At 36.9% G+C, this 24,585-nt stretch overlaps 3 protein-coding genes across 3 annotated transcripts; 1 reads left to right on the forward strand and 2 right to left on the reverse strand.

The window, feature by feature from the left end:
- Positions 1-394: 394 nt before the first annotated feature.
- Pink1 (PTEN-induced putative kinase 1) lies at positions 395-5,344 on the forward strand. Its single transcript, XM_070313848.1, has 7 exons — positions 395-731; positions 2,205-2,488; positions 2,600-3,141; positions 3,223-3,345; positions 3,459-3,876; positions 4,049-4,147; positions 4,227-5,344. The coding sequence occupies exons 1-7, from the start codon at positions 596-598 to the stop codon at positions 4,473-4,475; spliced, it is 1,851 nt and encodes a 616-aa protein (XP_070169949.1). The 5' UTR covers positions 395-595; the 3' UTR covers positions 4,476-5,344.
- Positions 5,345-7,054: 1,710 nt separating this feature from the next.
- Haspin (haspin) lies at positions 7,055-12,668 on the reverse strand. The gene is made up of 11 exons (XM_070313847.1): positions 12,444-12,668; positions 12,127-12,342; positions 11,722-12,019; positions 9,771-11,643; positions 8,947-9,207; positions 8,745-8,865; positions 8,492-8,665; positions 8,159-8,426; positions 7,924-8,076; positions 7,706-7,848; positions 7,055-7,612 (listed from the first exon to the last, which is right to left on the reverse strand). Exons 2-11 carry the CDS (start codon positions 12,333-12,335, stop codon positions 7,405-7,407), a joined length of 3,708 nt encoding a protein of 1,235 aa, XP_070169948.1. The 5' UTR covers positions 12,336-12,342; positions 12,444-12,668; the 3' UTR covers positions 7,055-7,404.
- Positions 12,669-13,294: 626 nt separating this feature from the next.
- LOC138943147 (protein OPI10 homolog) lies at positions 13,295-15,343 on the reverse strand. The gene is made up of 3 exons (XM_070313701.1): positions 15,181-15,343; positions 14,296-14,425; positions 13,295-14,180 (listed from the first exon to the last, which is right to left on the reverse strand). Exons 1-3 carry the CDS (start codon positions 15,208-15,210, stop codon positions 13,750-13,752), a joined length of 591 nt encoding a protein of 196 aa, XP_070169802.1. The 5' UTR covers positions 15,211-15,343; the 3' UTR covers positions 13,295-13,749.
- Positions 15,344-24,585: the final 9,242 nt, after the last annotated feature.

The following is a 24,585-nucleotide window of genomic DNA, read 5'->3' on the forward strand; positions in this document are numbered from 1 at the left end:
AGACTTAGGGCTTAAAATCTTTATTGTAGACGCCGCTTTAAGATGCCCTAAACCCTAAACCAAGCACAAAGTCGTATTAGCAACTTAAGACATTACTTAAGATAGTCTTGAAATAAAAACTGACTATGAATACCGGCCTAAGAAATTGATTAATCACAGGCTGCGGTCGAGAAGACGCTAGAGATGCTTCGAAGAATTGCATTTACCAATCAGAATAAAGAAATCTTTACTCTTTGTGTCCTGATTGGTCAATCAAATGCTTCGAAGCATTTCTAGCGTCTTCTCGACCGCAGCCACAGTCGAGTATTCTCCTCATACTTGATTACGATTGGTCAATTTCTTAAGGCTAAAGGTTTACTATACCTATTATAGATCCGGATTTACATCATGGAATCATCGTTTCTATGAATTTAATATGTTTGTGGCACGTATCGCGCATCATCATGCATCATATCGGTTTTGTTTCGTATTGCGCAGTTAGAGAATAAACGGCACAAAGATTGAGACCTTCGTGGCGGCTTTATCACCGGCCCTCAAGGCGTACTTGACGTATGGGCTTGCCCGCTGGGCTGTCCCCGTCCAAGAGAGCGGAGAGATGTCATTACGGACGGTAGTCCATCGTCTCGTACAAAATGGTCGCGTCATACTGCGCTCATTACGGAGTAACGAGCGCTTTTACTCGAGAGGATACGCGGACAAGCATCTCGGCAAGATACACGTTGCGCAAATAGGTAACTTACACATTTCACGCTTTATCATAATTTCACCGTCTAAGATATACTAATATTATTTAAAAGTAAATTATTTATTATAATATATTACTTTTTATACAAATATTTATATATATATATATACACACATATACAACATACATACATACATACATACATACATACATACATACATGTATACATATATACATATATACATACATACATATATACATACATGCATATATACATACATATATATAGGGTAATTCTAAAAGTTACTGACAAATGTCAGGAGTGTATAGAGGGGTCGGAATATAGCAACTTTTGACTAGGAACTTATGTTCTCCGTAGTAATTTTGAGTCGGTAGAAGCGTTTGAATATAATAATCAAGAAGCATCAAATCAGGCTTGCACCAATTTAAGATTACTTAGGAAAACATGGATTCCTAGTCGAAAGTTGTTATATTCCAATCCCTCTATACCCTCCTGAAGTTTGTCAGTAATTTTTAGAATCACCCTGTACATAGGTCTAATCTGTTCTAAAAACATTCAGCCAAATATTAACACTATTTTCTAGAGATGAAAACAAAAACAAAGAGAGTTTAATATAAACACGGATCCAAAAACCAATCGTTAAGAAGTTACATTAATTTAAATTTGTAAATATGTAACTTAATGTAATTGCAAATAAATTAGCATCAAACTCATATAAAGTTATAAAAACTCAAAGTGATTACTTTCAGCAGCAATACATACTTCCAGCATACACCTTCTTAAAATTCGAACTTGGTCGAAAATATAATATAAATAATAAGAAAGTTCCATATGATATCAAACAAATTTATAATGCTCCTGAAGTTCATCAATATTTTGGATAGATCATGCAGCGTGAAATTTTGAGATGACCCCACAGATAGAAATTAATAGAAGTGATATCTGGTGAAAAAATACAAAAAATTTTTAATATCTTGAAATTGATATAACTTGTTAATGGTTGATTTTTGGATTCATGTTTATTAAACCTTTTTTTGTTTAAAAAAAAAAAGGAATAGAATATAGCGTTAATGTTTGATCGAATATTTTTGGAACACCCTGTACATGTGTGTAATATTACTTAATATATACTTAATAATATACTTAATATATGTAATATATTTTTAGCATACATAATATATTTAATATTACTTATACCATCTAAGATGCACTAACATAAGTATTAAAATTGATTAGTCTTTTTTTTTCCCCCCAAGACAATTTCATCGAATTATAAATTAATCATCTTTAGGAAATGAGACGGTAAGAATAAGATTGCATCGATCGTCACACAATCGATTTTAGAAAACAACTAGTGTGGACGGTTTGCCGATTTTCGAATTTACTATACATGTAGAACTCGATTTGCAAATATTTTGCTAATGCGAAACATTAGCGGGCAAGAATGTTAAACGACATTGTCAGATGTTTGTGGTTTCATGTTCACGTTTGTAACAGGCGAGTCCCAGAACGGCGGGTTTCCTCGCCAGAATAGCGGCAATGCGTGGAGCACAGGCAGGCATCTCGGTTATCTAGGAGCGCATGCTCGACGCATCTTTGTCGATAATATCCTGAAGAGGGTGACCAACAGTCTTGCAGCAGATTTACGAAGACGCGCAGCGAGCAGGCTCGTTTTTGGCGATTCTGCGCCATTCTTCGCTCTCGTCGGCGTGTCGTTGGCGTCAGGTACTGGAATATTGACCAAGGATGATGAGCTGGAAGGGGTATGCTGGGAAATTCGGGTAAGTTTGTCGATTTGTTTTAATCTGGATACTTAAATAAGATTTGCCGATAAAAAAATCTGATTGGACTTGTATAATTTGATTTGACTTGAAATACGATACGTTCTGCAGGAAGCGGTTTCAAAATTGCGATGGAATACGCCGCAGACTGACAAAAATTATGAAATTATACATATTAACGAGAATACCGTGAGCTTACGAAATTTCGTAATTGGGCCTATTATTGCTAAGGGTTGCTCCGCCGCTGTGTATGCAGCCCGATTTGTCGATGCTGCACAGGACGAAAATAACGATTCAACAAATATCGATGGAGAAGCGAAAGAAGAAGTAACTGCGTTCCCGTTAGCCATAAAAATGATGTTTAATTACGATGCCGAATCTAACGCATCTGCTATTCTGAGAGCCATGTATAGGGAGACGGTACCTGCTAGAAGACATTATGGAAACGACGAATTGGCTATCTGGGAGCAGAGACTGGCAGAGAATACAATGACGCTGCCATCTCATCCAAACATTGTGACGATGTATTACGTCTTCGCTGATAGAATACCGATGCTACCCGGTTCTTGGGGAATGTATCCCGATGCTTTGCCAATTAGAATCAATCCTAACGGGTCGGGCAGGAATATGAGTTTGTTTCTAGTGATGAAAAGGTCATTATTGGACAAGACAGAATTGTTGGTAATTTCATACACTTTGCACAATATCTGACGCATGTCGCATACCGGTTTTAGATATGATGTCACATTAAAACAATACATGGCGAATCGAAACATCGATACGCGGGTGTCGATATTATTACTCGCTCAGCTATTGGAAGCGGTAGCTCATATGAATGCGAACAGCGTGGCACATCGGTAAGATTGACGATTACGCTGTTATTAATCTTACCTTGTTATGTTATTTACATGTTGACATTGAATATAGATAAGATTTATTTTACATTCTCTCTTTTGTGTTTACGAATTAGAGATCTGAAAAGTGACAACATCCTACTCGATCTGTCGGAAGAATCTGACATTTGTCCGTCCTTGGTCGTAACGGATTTTGGCTGTTGTTTGGCCAATAAGAATCATGGATTATATCTACCTTACAACACTCATGATATCGATAAAGGCGGCAATGTTGCATTAATGGCTCCGGAAGTGATAATGGCAGAACCCGGCCCTTTTACCAGTATAAATTACACCAAAGCTGATCTGTGGACGGCTGCTACTATCGCATACGAAATATTCGGGATGAAGAATCCGTTTCACGGAGAGAAAGGCGAGAAAGCTCCTTTAAACAATTACAATTATACGGAGAACGCGCTTCCCGTTTTACCGGACAATCTGCCGTCAATTATCAACGCTGTTATAAAGAACTCATTATTAAGGAGTGTATACAAGGTTTGTAAGATAGATGATGATTCGCTCGAAAAAAAATCATTTTTTTAAATTATATTAATTTTTATTATTATATTATAATTATATAATTATACTTTTAATTATATTTATTATATTCTTCACATAAAGAAACTATACTCAAATGTTTTTTTTTTTTTCCTTAATATACACGCAGCGGCTCGACGCTGAATTGGCAGCAACGATAATACAACTATATCTATGGGCACCTAGCTCATGGATGAAAAGAGAGGGATATTTACCGTCGAGTAATGAGGTAAGCAGCAAATTGACGTAAGTAATGTTAATCAAAAACTAGTTGATTTACATAATAATATTGTCATGCACATACATAGATTATGCAATGGCTTTTATGCTTGACCACAAAAGTTCTTTGCGAAGAACGGAGCGCAGATTTGTCCCCGTCACACGGATCACTCTTTGTCGATATCGATAGACGTCAAGCGTCTAACAAACGAACACTTTTTACGTGTTCTTATGGAAGACGCACAATGCCGGAATATCAATTGATCGCGACCTTCCTTAGCAGGGTAACTCTCGCTAATGTTAGAAACGCGTTAAAGTGGATGCAACGAAACGTATAATTGAGGATGGTATAGTATTATATCGAAGAAAAAAAGAATAATATGATTAAAGCTTCGCGCACGGAAAGTTACTTATTCATCCTCGACATAATCGCGAGCAGTGGTTCATAACATCGCATAAGCTGACAAATTCTAAACCTTCCTCTAAGATTCTTTTCTATCGTTTCTCTCAAAAGATTATTGCTATTGTTATTTACATATTTAATTTCCGGTATTTTATTTTTGATACTTGAAGAAGCACAAAAGGGTGAAGGAGCAATTTTGAAATATGAAAATGTAACTTATGAATATAGAATTATCCTTGCTCTGAAATTTGTGATTTTCGGAAAGCATACGATTACGAGCCCTTTTGTGATTCCAATGCCTTGATATTTAAAGGATGATTGTAAATTGTTTTTATTTATATGAATTTAATTTGTGTACCATTTTATATTTATTTGGCAGGCTCTATAATTATTGGTACATATAAGAGAATTATTATTATAAATGTATAATCACAAATATCTACATCAAATGTATGAGCATTACATTTTGAATCGTCAAATCGTTTGCTTATTAAAATTCAAAAATTTAAGTACACTGTGTTAGAAAAATACATTATTGCACATGGTGTGTAATATTAATTTTGAAAATTCAAAAAAATAATAAATTTTTTATTCATTTCTTCTATTTATTTTTGCGTTTTCTATGCATCATTAGGAGAACTGGTAGTCATAGCTACACCAAATTTTTTAAGAAACGAGGCGGTAGATTCGATAAAATATCAATTTCTAAATGTGTGTAAAAAATGTAACATGAATACACATTGTCAATAAATTTACATGCATGTATATACTCGGATGCAAAATAAAACTTGTAAATAGAGTCAATTTAACGTCGTTTATATTTTAAACATCGAATACCTTAAGTCGTCTTTTTTTGTACTCTTGTGCACAGTCGTCGAAAGGTTGCTGGATAATTGCATTCGATGCTTCATATCCTCGAAATTTAAATTATAAGACGTAGCAAGATCTTTTAGATAAGTCAAATATTCATCGTACGATAGAGCGCGTTTACGAAATTTGAAGAAAGCAAGACCCGTGTTTGTAGTCGTTAATTTAATCATATCCAATATACCTGCAGACATCAACCACTTATTGCTCTGTGAAAGAGGAATGAGCGACACACCCATACGTTGGGATACAGGATCCATGCTGCAATACGCTATGCAACAATTGTTTTTAGGTTTTCACAATTATAAACTATTATGTATATAAACAAGATTGAAGCATAGATGAATAATTTTGAAGATACCAGCAAACATCTCTTCTAACGGTATAATTTTCAATTCATCGCTTTTTTTTGGTATACTATACATTATACATGATTGTAATGATGTATTTATAACAAATTGAGCATCGTTTTGATGAGTATACCATCGATCGATATCGAATGATTAGTTTACAATGCTGCTTCCAATTTTTGGCTAGATTTCGTGGTTTACACCCCCCGTTTCACTTACTGCTCGCGCATAATTAAAGAGTGCGCACTTATTGTTAGCTTCTTACACGCTTTTGCAATGATATCGATTTATATAGCTTTGAATAAAATATTACAAAAATTTAATTATTGCACAGAAGACATTAATAATTAAAACTATATTTATAATGATTGCAAAAGCATGTAAAATACTCTGAATAAAGTGTGTAAGAAACTTTGAATGTTAGAAAAATTTTTCAATTATTGCAAAATGTATAATACATATATAAATTCAAAATAGAACACAATAGTTTTAATTATTAATAAAATATAAAATATTTAAAACAATTATATTTGAGAACTTTTACAGTGTTATTAAAGGCGTATTGTCCTGACATATTAATTTTTCGACCTATGTTTACTTTTTTCTTCCATTTCGTGACTATCTGCTCTTAAAGTCTTGAACCTTTTTTTTTTAAGATTCTATATATATTTCTTGGTATAAATATATTTAGCATACCCAGATCGAATTGTCTGGATCTTGACATATGTTGTCAAGGTCACCCCAAGTAAGCAAAAAAATTAAAGAAATTCAAGTGGGTATTTTGATGTTAATAATAGAGAGATAATAACAATGCGTAAAAAATAGTTATATTTTAATAAGCAAGAACAAAATAAAAAATATAGTTTGTAAAGTAAAGTAAAATACATTTTTATTTAAGGAATGAAAATAAAATCGCAGATAAATTATTACCATTTAATAGTTTCTTCTTGGGCAATGAATTGAACATTAGTTTATTATATTCCTTATAACGGAGTTAAAATCAATATTGTTTCAATATGTTGCTCACAAATCACTTTGTTAGAATGGACACATTACATATAGAAACGATAAGAGTTAATCATTACATTAAGTAAATGCACTTTTTGTCAAGGATATAGTTTTCGTTTAAATAATATGGATTGAAATAAATTTAAGAAATGAGTTGATTTTAAAATCGAAGAGAAAATATTCTATAGAATCAGAGGAAATACATATTAGAAAAAGAAAAAAAATGATAACTTATATCGACATTAATTCACATAAGGTCACTTTATTAGATATTGAAGATAAACAATCGTTGTATCGATAAAATAGATAATAGAGATCATATATTGAATAAAGAATAATTAAAGAATTTCAAAGATTGAATTTTTTTTCATATATAAAATTATTTAATTTTTTTCGTTAACGGTCATTATTATCATATGCATAAAAAAGTATACGGAAAACGCGAAGTTATTCAATTTTAATTATAAACAATTATTACAAAGCGCAAAGTATAAAAGTTTAGGAAAGATTATCAGTAATTTTTTTCAGTCTTAAACAGCACTAACGTTATTGATTTGTACACATATGTGACCAAGTATCACATAGAATATTTTTAGAGATGTATAAAGTTACCGAGACATCTCTTCTCGTTGGCTTGCATCACAAATGCGCGACACTGGAATCGGTCGCAAAATCGAACACATTGTCATAGTTTAAAATTTTGTCCTTAAATTCCTTCAATCTGACGATAGCGTGTTTATGTACTTTTAAGTTCTTCCTTTTGTATCTTACCAATGTAATCATCTTATCCAAAGTATAATGCAACCATAAGATATTCGTGTATGGTTCAAACTTATTCCAATTATTCCTGCACGCAAAATTAAAGCGAGAATAAATAAATTACTCGCTTTTATGGGGGAGAAATAGCTAAATAAGAGAGAACGTATATACTATAACTTACTGAATTTTCTCGCGCATTAGACGATAAATCTCAAACTGATATTCGCCGTGTGCGGTAAATAAGGCCGGATCCAATGCAAGATCGTTATATATGCAGCATCCTTGATATAACATTCTCGACAGGGTGAAATCGATGATCGACACCTTGGGGGAAAAACAAGATTATACCGTGAGGATCGATAGTATTATATAGAACAATGTTTCCCGATAAAATGTTACCTTTACACCTTTGCTTGGCAGCCTAATCTCTTTCCCGTCAAGATTATAATACATGTATGGTTCCTTCGTTCTCGATATCAATACATTACCCCAATGCAAATCTCTGTGTTCAAATTCGAATGCCTTCTCGGCAACGGCTAATGCAAATGCAGTCTGTAAAAAAAAATTGAACGGGCGAATAACTAACGATTAAATATAATTATCGGGGGAAGTTATAGATGTAATATTGTCTGACTTGTAAAAACAAAGCGCAGGCTTCCTCCGCGGTTTGAAAGACGAAAGCTTCGAGATCCTCTCCACCATCACCAAGTTCGAGAGCAATGTACAATTGATTTTCGTCGAACATCGACGGAGAATCGTTGTCAGATGTCTTGTTGTCGTCATAAGTGTTCCATAGTTCTACAAGCTTCTTCGGATATTTTCCCACGATACATTTGATACTTCGTACTTCGACAAATCCGCTAGTCTTATACGTAGTATTTAATCTCAGATTGTCCAATTCTCTGTAAATATTTTTCAACTTATTTTGTTGGATAATCTTTATCGGTAAACATATATCTCCACTCACTTTGCGATCACAATTTCGGACAGTATTTCGTTAAATTTTTTTTGCGGCTCGCCGTTGACCAACTTTTCGCCCTCTATAGGAATAATTTTTATAACTGACTTCTTATCAAAATATTCATAGAGAAAGACTTCTCCATAAACGCCTTCGCCAATTTTGCGGCAATATTCCAAGTATCTGTGGAGTTAGAATGATATTATCGATACACTGTAGAAACACGCTTGTATAAGGAATCGCGTATTAAGGATCTACATACGAATCTGGGAAGCAATAGGAGAAAGATAAATAAGAGTTTTGCGAACATCTTTGTAAAACAACATCTTTCGCAGTTGTGGAATGTCCTTTGATAATTTGATTATCGTGTGATTCCTTACGATCTATAAATATTTAATTCATTTATCCGATATAATAACATTTCTTATATATATATATGAAATACGTGAATGAAAAATGCTCACGCGATAGTTTCAAGCTCGGAAATTTTTCCGACTTTATTCCAAATGCTTCGAGAAACGAGGTATCTTTGATCTTGCATCCAGTACTTGTTGCATTATTAGGCACGACTCGCACCGAGATTCTCTTGGAGAGTCTAGCATAGTTCGCCGAATTAAACGTTTCACGCTTGTTATCGTCAAACGACGATACGATATTTGATGTATTGAGCTCTTTGCAGGACAGATCTGCGTCATCATCACTTTTTAAACAGCTTTGGAAAATTCCTGCGCACAACAATCGTTATAATTCTAATAGTTGACTGTGATCAATATTGCCTAATTACGCGTATGTTGCAAAAAGCCTACCCATTTACCAAACACGCTAAATACAAGTGTGAAGTCTCTTTATACTTGTTTAATTTCATCTCATCATTAAGAAAACGTGCTCAAAATCTCATCGAAATATTCCATCATTTCAAAAATTAAAAATATAAAGAAATAGTATTAGAATCGAAATATATATACATACATACATATATATATATATATATATGTATATAAATATTAAAAAATCATATACGAAAGATCCGACAAGATCCGTTTATGAAGTATTATCTTGGTTAGCGCTTTTTGAACGAAAGTCTGTTCAATAGAGATTGCCTTCAGTTGTTTCACACGCAGATAAATAATATAAACATGACTGTGGCTTATTACGAAAGTAACCGAAAATTTGCACGAAATAAGTAGAATATGTTTCTATAAGTTACACAGTTTTATCGAGATGTAACAGCTTTCAATAATTTATACAGACGTTTCGTTGTCAAAGTTACCTCTCGGCGCAAAATTACCTTGTTTCTGCATATCCAGTATATCTTTGACGCTATGTCTCCATCTTTTTCCTTTTCCGAGGCTCAATTTGTCTAAATTAGATATGTCGTTTATACGATTCAATATTGACAAAGATCTAGCCCAATATTTGCCTGGTTTTAGAAAAACGGACTTTTCGACTCGTTTATTCGCATTATCGTGCGATTGTGCGGAGTCAACAAGTAGTTCGACATGATCGAAGGATTTCTTTACTGCATTCGTAGAACGTTCGAAATTATACATCTCCGATTGGATGTCGCGAATTTCATCGATTGCGTTGCGATGGAATACCTTGCTATCTGCTTCTGTGGCTCCGTCATTCGAGTTTTTGGAGATATTTAACTGAATGCTGAGATGCCATTTGGGATATCGCATTCTCCTTCCTGTAATTCTGATCGAATCTTGCAATCGTGCGAGCAACGCAGTATTGTTGACATTATCTAGACTTTCGCTAAGAAAGCTGCCTTTCTCATTGTTAACAGCTTCAATCTTCGTATTTGCATTACTATTTATTTGGTCTTGTTCTTGAAGATCAACGAACGAATCCGTCGCGTGTGTAATTTCATCACATGTCGATGTATTTGTGAAATGTATCTTTTGCACTTTACATTTCTCTGTATTCTTCGACGAATAATCATGTGTTGTATCGCTGAATAACGATGGATCGCTATCAGCGATGGACAAAATATTCAAGAAATGCGGAGGTGCTTCCATTACATCACTTTTTATGTTATACTTCTGTGTAGACAATGTATGAATGTGCTCAGAGGAGGAAGCTTCGATCTTTAAAACAGAATCTCTGGTTTGCGTCTTCTGAGAAGATTGCAAAATTTGTGTCGGATGTTCATGTATATCTTCGATGTTGAAATTGTACTTCGACGGCATAATCAACGAATGAGAATTCTTTTGATTGGGAAGTACAATGGAGATATGCTCTTCTTCCACATTTGGAATCGAACATTCATATTTCGGATATAGTGCGTCACGAATATTGATATTGATAGGAGAGAAGGATGCTAAACAAGCGTGAGATTTTATGCGTTTGTTGATAGGAGTGCTAGAAATTATGTATTGCTCTCTTTCATTAAATACCATATTGTCTTCCTTTACAAATTCCTCTACTTTTAATCTTTCCATCTTTACGACGCTATCTTTTATTCGCTCTCTATCATTCCTTTTTGTATCGTATAGCACAAGTTTAGTGCTACTATTATAAGAAGTAGACAAATTATGAAGAGTTAAATGTGGTACATTTGACTTATTTTTCGTGTCAACAGAATCATTTACACTTTTTTCAGTTTTTGATATCCGATTCTTAATAATATTATCATGCAATACTACAAAGCATTCTTTAATCGATAAATGTTTGAATCTTCCAACGATAGTGTTATATTCCATCGAGTTCGGTTGCAAAATAGCATTATGTCCTTTAGAAATATCTTTTTTAGCGTGCGAAGTATCTGTACACACAAATTTTGCATCACAAAATATATGTTGTTTAGTTTTCACAGCTTTTTCACGATTCAGTATATATTTCTGAACAGCGCAAGCATTTAACGCAACAAAACACGGTTTAATATTCTGATGGCAATTTAAAATATATTTAAAAGCTGCAATGGAGTTGTTAGTTTTAATCAATTCAGTTTGCGATGTATTCTTGATCTTTAAAACACTTTTATGTGGATGCTTATTGCTATTATTGTGTGAAGTATCACTTTTGCATATAGTATCCTCCAAATTATTTACATCACCAGAATACATACAAGGTATCTGTTCATTGCACATACGACTAGATTTTTTACACTCAGATTGCGTCTTTTTCATTTCTTTCTTATTTCCTTGTTTCTTCTGCTTCTATTTGTTATCACATGTTAATAGGAACTAATCAGATTGTTTATTCTTATATAAACTATTTATACCTGTTTTTCTTACCTGTGTTTTATGTTTTAGTATCGTTGTTGCTTTCTTAGATTCCTTTCTCTTAGAAACCACAACTTTTGACTCATTTCTTTGTTGTCTTTTGTGTTTATGAGTAATTTTAATGCTCCTATGTGTTAACTTAGGTTTATCGCTATGCGATGAGCCAAATCTATCTAAGCCATTGTATGTGAAAAAATCAAAGGCTGTATGCTCGTGTGATTTTACATTTGTTGAATTGTTGATATCGCTATCGCTACTGCTACCTTTCCATGTATTATCTTGATTTGTATCCAGTGGTATAGGAGGCACTCTGTAAATTAGAGAATGTAAATTGAAAATTAAGTATATATACTTGCATTAAGTCAAAGATACAAGTCCAAGTAAGCACATTTGGTTCGATATTCAGAATTTTCTTACACTGCTCCCTTGGCAATTCTGTCGAATGTCGTTTCGAATGGATCATCACTTAGGGAATTGTTGCATATTTTATTATCATTGGAGCTATCATTTTCCGCAGAGTTATATCTTCTAATCGATATAACAGGAGATAGTAATGAATTTGTGAAAGGCTTCTTAGCAGTTTTTCTCTCGTAAGTTCGAAGTGGTCGTTTACGGCTTAATATCATCTTTCATCTAAATATGAAAATGTAAAATTGCAAAATATATTGTACAACATGCAACAAAATTACGAATTTATCAACAAGATTGAAAAAAGTGATAAAAGTCGTTTTTACATATTAAAATAAATGGTAATAACACAACAATCTAAGTAGATGTATGTTTATTGTTTATTGTCGAAATATATGTGTTTTGAAACTGCTCCTGTCTTTTTCTCTCGTTTTTCTCCAAGAATCGTAAGTCTGTTCTTTACAGCTGAACTGGCTGCACCAGTTCAGAGCCCATCCTTCTCCTTCTAATGAGGAAAGAAAAAAGATAAAAGATTTGTTCGCGTTGCTTGAACTGTATATCTACCATAGACATAGTATATCTAGATTGAGCATTCGCCTTTATTTAAGGAGTGGGGGTAGAGTACGTCCCTTTCTATGTGCACCTCGGTTCCCACTCTTCAACACTCGGTCTAGATATATTATAAGGCCGGTATTCATAGTCAGTTCTTATTTCAAAATCGTCTTAAATAATGTCTTAAGATGTTAATACGGCTCTGTGATTGGTTTAGGATATCTTAAGATTGTGCTTAAGACGGTTTTAAATATAAGAACTGACTATGAATACTGGCCTTTATGTCTACGATATCTATAGACACGATGCTTGATGTGTAGCAAATGGCGCGCATGCGCACTTTCGAGCAGTTACTCACAAGAGAGAGGCAACTACGATGGATTTTTTTCTCACTTCTTCCGGACACATTCCAGTCTGCTATTCCTTTTTTATTTATTTTTATTCTAAATTCTCTCCGATGATAGTTAATTTTAAGATTCCATTTGTTAATAAAAAATATTTTTGCAAGAATAGAAATATAGAAAAAAATTTACATCATATGTATTTTATTAATTTTTTTCTTATTATTCTTAAGAATAAATTATAAATGCTGTTTTACTAATGCGATATAATCGCTGATAATCGTTGATTAAGTGTAGGATATCAAAATTTTCAATGTAATTATCGACACAGTAATTATATGTGTATAATAGAAATTTTTGAATTTTAATATCCTACAGGTTTATGAACGATTAAATTTAAATGGTAGAGAAATAGGCAAAAGTAAGTAAATAGTAGGATACATCTAAATACAGCAACGCTATTCTAATACGTTCATTCTGTGATACATATATTGAAGATATCGAGAAATCTTAAACATATATCAATATAGAAATCTGCCTTATGTGAACTTATAGTTATTTATTGACAACAATATAAAAGTGATAAATTCACTTTTATTCATATTGATAATTCAATATATTTTACAACAATATTGAAACACTAGAGTCATGCTTGACTATCATTAGTAAAGTATTTATATATATGCGTGTGTGTGTGTGTTGACAGAGTCTAAAGCTCTATTACGCGCAATTTTCATAATCACGACTTCCAGAAATTCGGATTCTGCTGTAACCGTCTCTCGAAAGTTTCGTACCAGTTTTGTAATGTGGATAAGGGTACAAAGTTCTCTGTGGGATTTGGCGTCATTTGTGCTTGTGTCACTGTGAAACTTGTCACATAATTCACAAAACTTGTCAGCATTTTCTGTACGAATTCTGCAAAGGTGTTGGTAGTGGTCGCAGCAACGGTAGCTGCTTGCTGCTCGATTATCGCCAGCGGTTCCACCGATACACCAATCTGCGCCACATGCGAAATCTTACCGATCCCGAAAATTCCCACGTTGCTATTCTCGAACTCATGATTTTTCTTCAGATTCGATATTTTGAAGATGGCTGATGGTTTGGCATTGGAAATATATCCAAGAAATTGCCAGTTAGGTGGCGCATTCGCATCTGGCCAACTGAAATACGCTGTGAACAGTTTGTCATATTAATGATCAATTTCTAGTACAACTTTTAATACATGGAAAAATTTAATATCTTTATAATCTATATAAAAAATAGTGCTTGTTGCACGTTATTTTACCTGCGCCACCCATACCATCTGGAAAAGGTATAGTGCCAATGAGAAAGACTACTATATGATTTATATTGTCAGCATCTGGCACAGTAATTAAGAATTGATTCTCCCCAACTTGTTGGAAGTCAGTTTGAACCTGAAAAACAAGTCATATATTTTTACTATTATTAAATAAAACAAAATGCCTTATTGCAGATTTAATATTAATATAAGTTTAAAAAATAAATAAATACAATAATAAATTTAATGATTATTAAAAAAAAAAAAAAAAAAAAAAGACGGGTAATAAAAAAACCATATTTTTATAATATCAAATATTGCATATCCTTTCTCTATTCCTACATAAATGTTATTTAAAATTAACTAAGATTTGTCTTTTAGTGAATGCATTAAGCGCATAATTTTCTGTATCGGTTTTCAATATCAACCAAATATAAAAAAACTGAGTAAGTATACTTAGCGTGCGCACGATGGTACATATAATCGAATTTGCAATTAGTTTCTATTTACATAAGATCAATCGATAGAGAATGAATGAAAGATCAATTAACTTTAATTCATTTATTTATCAATTTTAATACATACAAGCACTTCTATGCAATTGCATATATCTCATCATCTTTTATTTATAATTTTGTGTTTATAAAATTTACTTGTAAGACAAAAATTTGTTTGAAAATAAATGAAAAATAAGTGTTTCATAAATCGCTATACGATTATGACAAGCAAAATGTGATGATAGAATTAAATATGATAAAGTAGGGTTTTATTCTAAGAATAATAAAAATATACTTCTTTTTTCATATCACATACAATCTAAATAACTATGACACATTAGCGATTAATAAATGCGATTAATAAGATATGACGTATCAAAAGAGTTACACTTACAAGTCGCCCAGCCACGATTATACCGAGCATTTTTACAATGCATCTAGATTGTTCTATCGTGTTCTACCATACTTCCAAACGTCCCATATTGAATAGCCTAGAAAATTACTCCACACATATCACCGAATATTTATACCAACTCTGTTGAATCGTTTCTGCCATAGACATAGTATATGTAGAGCGAGCGTTTGCCTCACAGACTTCTATATAATATACTAGACTGCGAGCTTCTTATATACTAGTCGTATATTCGTGTCCCGAAAAAGCATATACTAAAGTGCTGTATTGCGCATGCGCCAAATAAGCTTACAAAGAATGTTGTTTACATTCACGTATATGGCTGCATATGACAAGAGAGAAATTTAAGAGAAGAGAGAGAAATAGAAGAGTAAGTATGCATATAATACATTAAAATTTATATTAAAATTAAAAAATATCTTCTTTATATAAAAGATTAATCAAAAGATTAGGTATATATTTTTTTAACTTAACTAAAGCAGCATTTTTTGAAGTAAAAGGATTATATAACCTAATGTTAAAAAGCAAACGAATAAAATTGCAACGCATCAAAATATTGGAGATGAACCTAGGTCAACATGCCGCAAAAATGTATAATAAACGAGTGCCAAAGTATACAAAGAAAGAATTGTGGAATTTCTTTTTTTAAGTAAGTATATTGAGATATATATGTGTAATGTTTTATATAGAATTGTGATATATACATATAAATATAATATTTATATGTATTTATCAATTTTTCATCGAATTTATTTTACATTAGTTCAATTCATCCACAAACATTTTATAATTTAACTTGACATGCCAGCAGAAAGCCACATTCCATCAATTTATTCGGCGCATGCGCTCTAACCTATGTACAAGTTTTGTACATAAAAGTTGGGTACATCTCACAGCAGAAGTTCACAGTCTAATATATTATATAAAAGTCTGTGATTTGCCTTTATTTAAGGAATAGGGGTAAAGATGCTTTTAAAAAAGACAGAGCTCTGTTAGGCCGATATTACATTTGTCGTACGAGCAACTTTTTAAGCGCATTGATTAGCTAATTTCTAGAGACTCGAGAAATTTTCTGTTTTGCAGCCAATCAGTATGCTTTAAATGCTGTTGTACGACAAATGTAATATCGGCTTTACACGGCACTCTTAATCAGGTTTAATAACACCCGTAGTTGCGAAACTGGCCAATCACAGCTATTCCTCTAAAGAATGGAATGAATGTGATTGGCCAATCTTAGAACTACGGATGTTATTAAACCCGATTAGGAGTGACGTATAATATGTAGTAACGTAGTCGTACTACGCAGGGGAGTCGGTGCCGAGCCGCCAAGCAGAGCGGATCGAAGTGTGTTGTTCGGGGATACCGTGGGACCAGTTTCCGGAGTCCATCTCGACTTCTTAGTAACAATTATAGTGCTGCATGTTGAGTGGCTCGAATCTAACCGCGATTTGTTATCCTTGCTTTATCTGTTTGTTATCCGCGTGTTTTTGCGCCTTTGTGGTGCGTTGTGACCTCCCATTGCCGCCGGCCGGCTTCCCGGCCAGGCGATTCTTCTTGCTACTATGTCGACTCAGGACCCCAAGGAGGGTACTATGCTTAAACCAAGGCCTGTAGCAACTGCTTCTTTAGCAGCTTATGACGTGCAATCCGCTAATGACGAGGACAGACTTGACTCTATTGCGTCTTCCCTTCTTCCCTTCCCTCCAGAATCAGACGACGTCATGGAGACCGAATCAGAACTTGCTATCAATGTTTCATCTAACTCACAGTCCGACTCTAATGCTTTGACGGGGGGATCCCTTCCGCCCAAGGAAGCCTGTGATATTTTAAAATATAAGTTCATTAAATCTAATATATCTAACAAGCGTAAGAAAATCGAAAGGAATTTGCCTTCCCCAGTGGGTGGTAGCGACGGTGCGGGGGGGGGGGGGCGGATGACTCAAGTTTAGGTAAACATGTTTGTGACTCTCTCGCTAATGGAAGTGAGTATGACCTTTCGTCTCTTTCGAATACAAACAAATACGATAGAACCTCGCAGGGTCCCTTTGATGTTATTATTCAATCTGCGGAAAATTCCACGTCTTCAATCGACCCTATCGCGGTTGGTCGCCTTCTCTACTCTATTTCGAAAAAAGACATTCTAGAGATTAAAAAGATAGGTTTTTCTAAGATAAGTATACAATTTAAGTCTCGAGAGGCGGCAAACAGCATTATTTCTGATCCCATCCTTAAAACAAAAAGATACAAGGCGTATATTCCTCTTTTCAGAACAACAAGGAAGGGCATCATTCGCAATGTTCCTCTTAATTTGCCCGACGAGGAGATTCGCAGGGGCATCGACAGTGGTGTTGCGGTCATCTCCGTAAAGAGGCTCAACAGAAGGCGGAGGAGCACGGACGCTTCACAGTCCCCCTCCTCTGATGGCCAAGAGTCTACATTGATACCTTGTAAGACCGTCTTAATTACTTTCAAGGGCCAATCGCTCCCTGGACATATATACTTGTTTATGGTTAGGCATTCGGTCGAGCCTTTCGTCACAAAAACTTCGCTCTGCTTTACATATCTTCGTTATGGGCACTTAAAGGCCCAATGTAAAGGACATCCCCGTTGTCAGCATTGCGGGGAAAGGGCGCATGAGGACCCTGCATCATGCCCAAGAGGGGACGGACCGCCCTTTTGTATAAACTGCAAGGGTCCTCACAGAACCACTAGTCTAGGTTGTCCGGAGTACAATATCCAGAGAAGGATTAGAGAGCTTGCGGCGTACGACAATATTCCTCTTGCGGAGGCTAGAGGTCGTGTTCGGGGTTGCTCGGCGAGCGGAACTCCTGGCCCCTCATTTAATGTTGGCGAATTTCCGTCTTTATACAATCCTCCTTCCCCCCCCCCCGTCCTCTCACCCTCACCCTTCCTCTTCCTCGTTGCCCTCTACCTCCTTTCCTCTATCATACTCGAGCGCCCTGCACTCAAAAGCGCCGTCTAATAAAAGAAATGCTTCCGCAGCACCTCCTTCCCTTTTTCCTCCCCCTCCTTCCCCTTCTCCCTTCCCAGCTCCGTCGCTATCGTATCCAAATCCAAAAGGGTTCACTAAAGATTTTAATAATAACAACGGCAGTGCCTCTTCCCACCCTCGCTCCTTTCAAAAAAATAAATCTCAACAATCATTTAGCTTTCCCCCTAATCACAATTCCCTCCTTATATCCCCTCATGGAAGGCTCCCTTCCTCTACCGATGTGAAGGCGGGTGTTCGCAGTCCTCACTTTTCTTCCTCGTATCCCCCTTCCTCTCACCCCTCTAATTTCGATTCTAATCTCAATCCAGAACTGTGTGACCAACTCTTTGGTCTCTTTAATATTCTAATGGAAAAGCTCGCCCCCATCCTTAGGCTTCTGGGCCTGTATGACTCCGTTGCCGAGTTTCTTAGTTCACTCCTCCAATCACTGAATTCGCGAGGCCCAGCCTCTAATCCTCTGCCCTCAAATGTCTAGTTTGGTGCGGGGCTGTCTTTCTCGACATCATCCTCTGAGGATCCTTCAATGGAATTGTCACTCCCTGATGAATAAGATTGATCCTTCCTACACCTTGTTTCGGGAATATGATGTCTTGGCTCTTTCCGAGACCTGGCTTAGCCCCGACTCCTGCTTGAACATTTCTGATTTTAGTGTGTTCCGGGCGGATTCTTTAACGCGAAATAGCGGAGGTTTGCTCCTGGGCGTCCGCAGGTCTGTTCCGTATAGCCTTGTTGAGGCTGATGTCCGGTTTGGCGGGGGTTTGGAGTGCATGGCGGCCACCATTCACTTTGACAACCTTGATCTGACTGTCGTCTCCGTATACAGGCACCCCCACGAGCCCCTCTCGGACCGTGAGTACGACTCACTTTTTGCCTTCTGTAACTCTTTTCCACATACTATTCTTGTGGGAAACTTTAATGCCCATCACCAGGAGTGGGGATGTGGCCGGTCTGATAGGGAGGGCAATGCTCTTCTCTCTTCGGCCCTGTCCGCGTCCTTTACTTGTATAAATAATGGATCCCCCACTTTTTTGACTCGGCCGAATCAGGCAAGGTCGGCGATAGACCTAGCCTTTGTGTCCTCCTCTGTCATTGACTTGTGCGAGTGGAGCGCGCGCGGTGATACTCATCTTAGTGACCACTTCCCGACGGAAATTAGATTTAACTGTCACGTCACAAGGAGGAAATTTTTCTCCCATAGAATTAGACTGACTGCGGCTGGAAGGGAGCATTTCGCCCGGAGCTTGAATGATGGTCTGTGCGTCCTTAATGAATCTTTAAGCAATCCTGCGTTAAACGCGGAAAATAGATACGAGATTTTCACCCGCCACTTAAGGAGTTGTCTGCCTCGGAAAGCGGGGTGGGGGGGCTCCTCTGAGGAGCCCTCTTGTAACCACAAAAGGCGGACCACCTTGCCGGCCCCCTGGTGGAATGATTCTTGCCAGGCGGCGGTTGACCTTAGACGTGAGCTTCTCTCTACTTTCAAGAGGTCTCCCTCGTACTCTAATTTTCTTGCCTTTAAAAAACAGGAAGCTATTTCTAGACGCATCTTAAAATCCGAAAAAAGGAAAGGATGGAGAGACTTTTGCCAAAACCTTAATCCGAGCACCCCGGTCACTTATATCTGGAAAGTTATCAAGCGATTTAAAAATCGTCACTTGGGCATTGTTACCCCTTCTCCTAGTTCTAACTGCCGTATTTTAGAGGAGATTCGACTCTCCATCAACTCCTTGTGTCCTCCATCCGTTCATCATAGGGTCTTCTCTTCTCTGGGTGACTTCCCTCCTGGTTACTCCTGCAGGATGTTTGACAGTCCCTTCACCCTCGGAGAGCTTCTGTCGGCGATTCGAAGTGCAAAAACGCGCTCCTCTCCGGGTCTTGACCAAATTGACTACAATATGATATCGGCTCTTCCGATGGAATACTTGCGGATTCTTCTCGACATCTACAATGACCTTCTGGAAGGCGGCCTCTTCCCGGCCTCGTGGCAACACTCCTTGGTCTTTCTCGTCCCGAAATCCACCCCGGGGAAATATCGGCCTATCTCTCTCACCTCTTGCCTTTTGAAGGTTCTGGAGAGGCTTATCTTGACTCGTCTGGACTGGTGGGTGGAATCCTCGGGGATTCTCCCCCCTTTTCAATTCGGATTCCGTAGGGGGAGGTCGTGCTCGGACAACTTGGGTGTCTTGACGACTGACGTTTATGGCGGGTTTGTCTCGGGGCGAGCAACGGCGTGTCTGTTCCTGGACGTCCAAGGGGCGTTTGATAATGTCGTCCCTAATATCTTGATCAGGGATCTCATCGACTTGGGACTCCCCCCGAAAATTTGCTGGTTCATATGTCAACTAGTTAATTATAGAATTGTCCAATTTGTCTTTAACGGTGAGATTTCCCCTCACTTTGTTTCGGACAGGGGTGTTCCACAGGGCTCCATATTGAGTCCTCTTTTGTTCAATTTGTACGTCTCTGGCTGTGGGCAGGGTCTCTCTCGCGACTGTCGGATCGTTCAGTTTGCGGACGACATTGCGCTTTATGTTGGATCCTCTGATCCCGGGATCGCTCTCAGATCCTTGGAGAGATCGGCTGATGGCCTGTCGCGTTTCTTGTATGCTAGAGGTTTGTCTGTCTCCCCGTCTAAGTCAGCCCTTATGGTATTTACTAAAAAAAGGGTCAATCCCTTGAGTTATTCAATCGAGCTGAATGGCATTGCTATTGGCTCGGCCCAATCGCACAAGTTCCTTGACATTTATCTGGATCCCACTCTCAGCGGCAAAACTCACGCCCTTTACCTGGTGAACAGGTGCGGGAAACTCTCCAACATCTTGAGGTCGCTGAGGGGAGTGTGGTGGGGAGCAGACCCCAGGACCATGCTCTGCGTTTTTAAGGCTCTTGTTCGGGGTTCTATTGAATATGGCTCTTTTATATTTCCCTTGCACAATTCTGGGCTAGTGGAGCTCTTGGATAGGACTCAGCGCAGGGCCCTTCGTCACTGTGTGGGTCTGAGACGGACTACACCTACTAATGTGGTTTACGCGGAATCGGGCATTAGCCCAATTAGACAACGTTTTACATTTTTGACATCGAAATTTATTTTTCGATCTTTTGCGCTTAGGGACAATCTTCTCATCGAAAGGCTTCATGACCTTCAGGCAGCTCTATTTAACAATAACAAATATAACCTGTTCAACAGATTTCCTCTGTATAGAGCCTTTCGCCTGAACAAAAAATACAAGCGTAGAATCGCCTCTTTTTCTAAGGTTCCTATGCACCTTTTCTCTTATGAAACCTTGTCTTTCACTTCAACTACCGAGGTTACCCCTCCCCTTGTGGTGGAGCGGATCCGCCGTGCCCCGTCTCCTCAGCTTACTTTTCAGTCGTCCTTATCCCATCTCATTGATGGTCGACACCTAATCTTCACGGATGCTTCCAAGCAGGAGCCTGAAGACTGCGTTGGCATTGGAATCTTTTCACCGTCTCTTCACATTCAAAAAATGTTTAGGGCTGACTGTAGCTCTTCAGTGTTTTCAGGCGAATGCATGGCTATCGTCCATGCGATGGAATACATCCTCGAAAATGGTATCAACAAAGTGACGATATTCTCGGACTCCCGCAGTGTGATGGATGTCATCTCTTCCGACAGAATCTACAGAGACTATAACTATCTAGTCCTTGTTCTCAAAAATAAGCTGAGGTCGGCCTTTCTCCAGGGCATAGACGTTATTTTAGTATGGATCCCTGCGTATGTGGGTATCCTGGGTAACGAAACGGCGGATCTCCTAGCTGGACGGGCTGTGAGGGTGGGCGAGCCTTCGGAGTATCTCCCTCCCCATACGGACTTCTACTCACTTGCTCGAGTTGGATATATTAAAACTACGGGGGACTTTCTTGCTTCCCAGGCGGGTCGGAAGGGCTCCCGGTACTTTGGACTGTATCCATCCTTTTTGCCTGATGCATGGTTTTGCAGTCGATCTCTTGATCGTACTGGGGTGGTGACTGCTGCACGAATTCGATCTAATCATTATAATCTAAATTATAGTCTTTTTAGGTGCAACATTGTGGATTCTCCTGCATGCGATTGCGGGGCTCCCCAGCAAGACATTGGCCATGTCCTTTGGTCCTGCCCGCTTCTCTCCGCACATCGTGGTTCGCTCCTCTCTGCCATCGAGCGAAACCTTCGGATTCCTCCCCCCTATGACATCTTTGAGCTTTTAAAATTTCCGTCCTATAAAATTGTCGCTCCTATTGTTTCCTTCCTGCGCTTGAGTAACGTTTCAATCTGACTTGACGAATCGAAGCTGTGCTTTGGCGCGCACGCGCGGTGCTCTTGTCCTCATGAACTAAATCGAGATGGCTCTCTGGCAGCATGAACGGAGGTGTACTCTGTTCCTTGCCAATTAACAGAAGAAGAAGAAGTACTACGCAGATCTTACTTGATTTCTGCCGTCAATTTGCTGTCAGCTTGTGTCGACAGGTTCTGCCGGCAAAACACAAGCTTAATGCGGACGCAGTCGATGTCAATCTGCTGCAATATTCTGCTTGAATCTGCTCGCAAAATCTGCTGGCAGACTGCTAACATTTGGCTTACTGGGTCTTTTTATCAAATAAAATAATAAACATAAAATTATTATAAATTATATTAATAGAATTACAAATGTAATAAATATGATTTATATACATATATATACATACATATAAAAAGATAATTTTAACTTTTTCGGATATTTATCTGCCCGATTTTTAAACTATCAGTCTGATATTTGAATTCCCTATATTGAAATTGCATCAGAAATTAAACTGATAGGAATAATTACATTTTTAATCTCCTGCCAGTTGCTCTTTGCAAACTTTATACAATTTAACTCCGTAAAGTTAGCCGGACTACTTTAACTTTTTAATAATTAAAATTATCTAATCGTTTGGTGGTCGTTTGATGATAATTGGTAGCCTAATTAAAACGTTTGGTGATCAATCTTTTTTTTTGATTAAATAATTAAAATATTGGTGTAAAGTTAGCCGGACATTTTTAATTTTTAGTCTAATCGATTAAATCAAAGCTTAAGCCTGCGGCACACGGTACGATTTTTCGTACTGATTTTGTTAATTGATTCGTTGCGTGCTGTTTAGCGAAATATTCTACGTGTTCCAATCATAAGAGAGTGTTACTACTTTTGGCTTCATACATGCAGATTATCTTACGTGTTGGGTTAATATTTTAGTTATAAGTTTTCTACAGATTTCAACAAAATTCTTCAAGACTCCAAAAATCCTCTAGATAATAGCCAATGATTGCTTATCTAGTCAAGATACAATTCAAGATATTTATTATGGAAAAGTTAATAAAATTTTTAAAATTTTATTAGGTTAGGAAATCTGTCATTTTTAATTAATTACATATTCAATTAATATCACCATAATTATAAATAAAATACATAATTACTTATATATATATAACTTTTGTCTTTATATTTATTATTATTTTCATTTTTTGCGTTTTAATCGTAGTATCGTCTGCAGCTAGCAATAAAACTATAGTGAAATATAGCACCGAACCTATTACCGAAAATTAGCATGCTAGCACGCACAGCAACACGCAGCACATATATTGTTTAATATTTCAAGTTGCATAGCCATTATAATTGCTAGTAAAATGTCTCGCATGCGATCTAGTATGCAAAATCGTACCGTGTGCCGCAGGCTTTATTCGATGCAGAATTGTTAGGTAGTCACAAATCTTTTATTTACAACGTTTGGTGGTCCATAATTTATCCAAAAAGTAAAAAAGACCATATGCGGTTAAGTGGGGATGGCCAACTGGAAGCTGTAAAGTTAGCCAAACAAATATATTATTTATCAACCAATTTTGTTCAAATTGGTTTTAACTGAAAGATAATCGTTTGGTGGTGATTGATAGTCTAATTACAACGTTTGGTAGTTAATTATTAGGCTACTACGATTATAAAACCATGTGCGCTAATCCTGCATCTGCGCGTGTCTTCGTTGTGTAAAGGTGCCTTTACATAGCAGCGTCGAGCGTCTGCGCAGAAAAATGCGCAGAATTTAAACGAAATAGATTCTAGGCTAAAATTAGATTCTGCGCAGACGCTTTTAATGCTGCCATTTAAGGCACCTTAATGGCTCTGGTAAATATAGCGAAAAAAGGACCTCGCCCCAATGATTTTGACTTTGATATATGATGTCAAGGATATAATTCCAAATAACTTTTTCTTCTAATTTAATTGTCGCTCGTTGCTTATTAAAAAGTTATTAACAAAAAAAGTTTGAACAAAGTACATGCATAGACAGAAAACACGCGCGCGCGCGCATAAACACGTACACACACGGGAGGGGGGGATGCAAAGGAGGCCTTCAGCCTCCCT

This window comes from Polyergus mexicanus, unplaced genomic scaffold (genome assembly GCF_030449975.1).
Source record: "Polyergus mexicanus isolate NDT 795.1 unplaced genomic scaffold, iyPolMexi1.0 SCAF_25, whole genome shotgun sequence".
Classification (NCBI taxonomy): domain Eukaryota; kingdom Metazoa; phylum Arthropoda; class Insecta; order Hymenoptera; family Formicidae; genus Polyergus; species Polyergus mexicanus.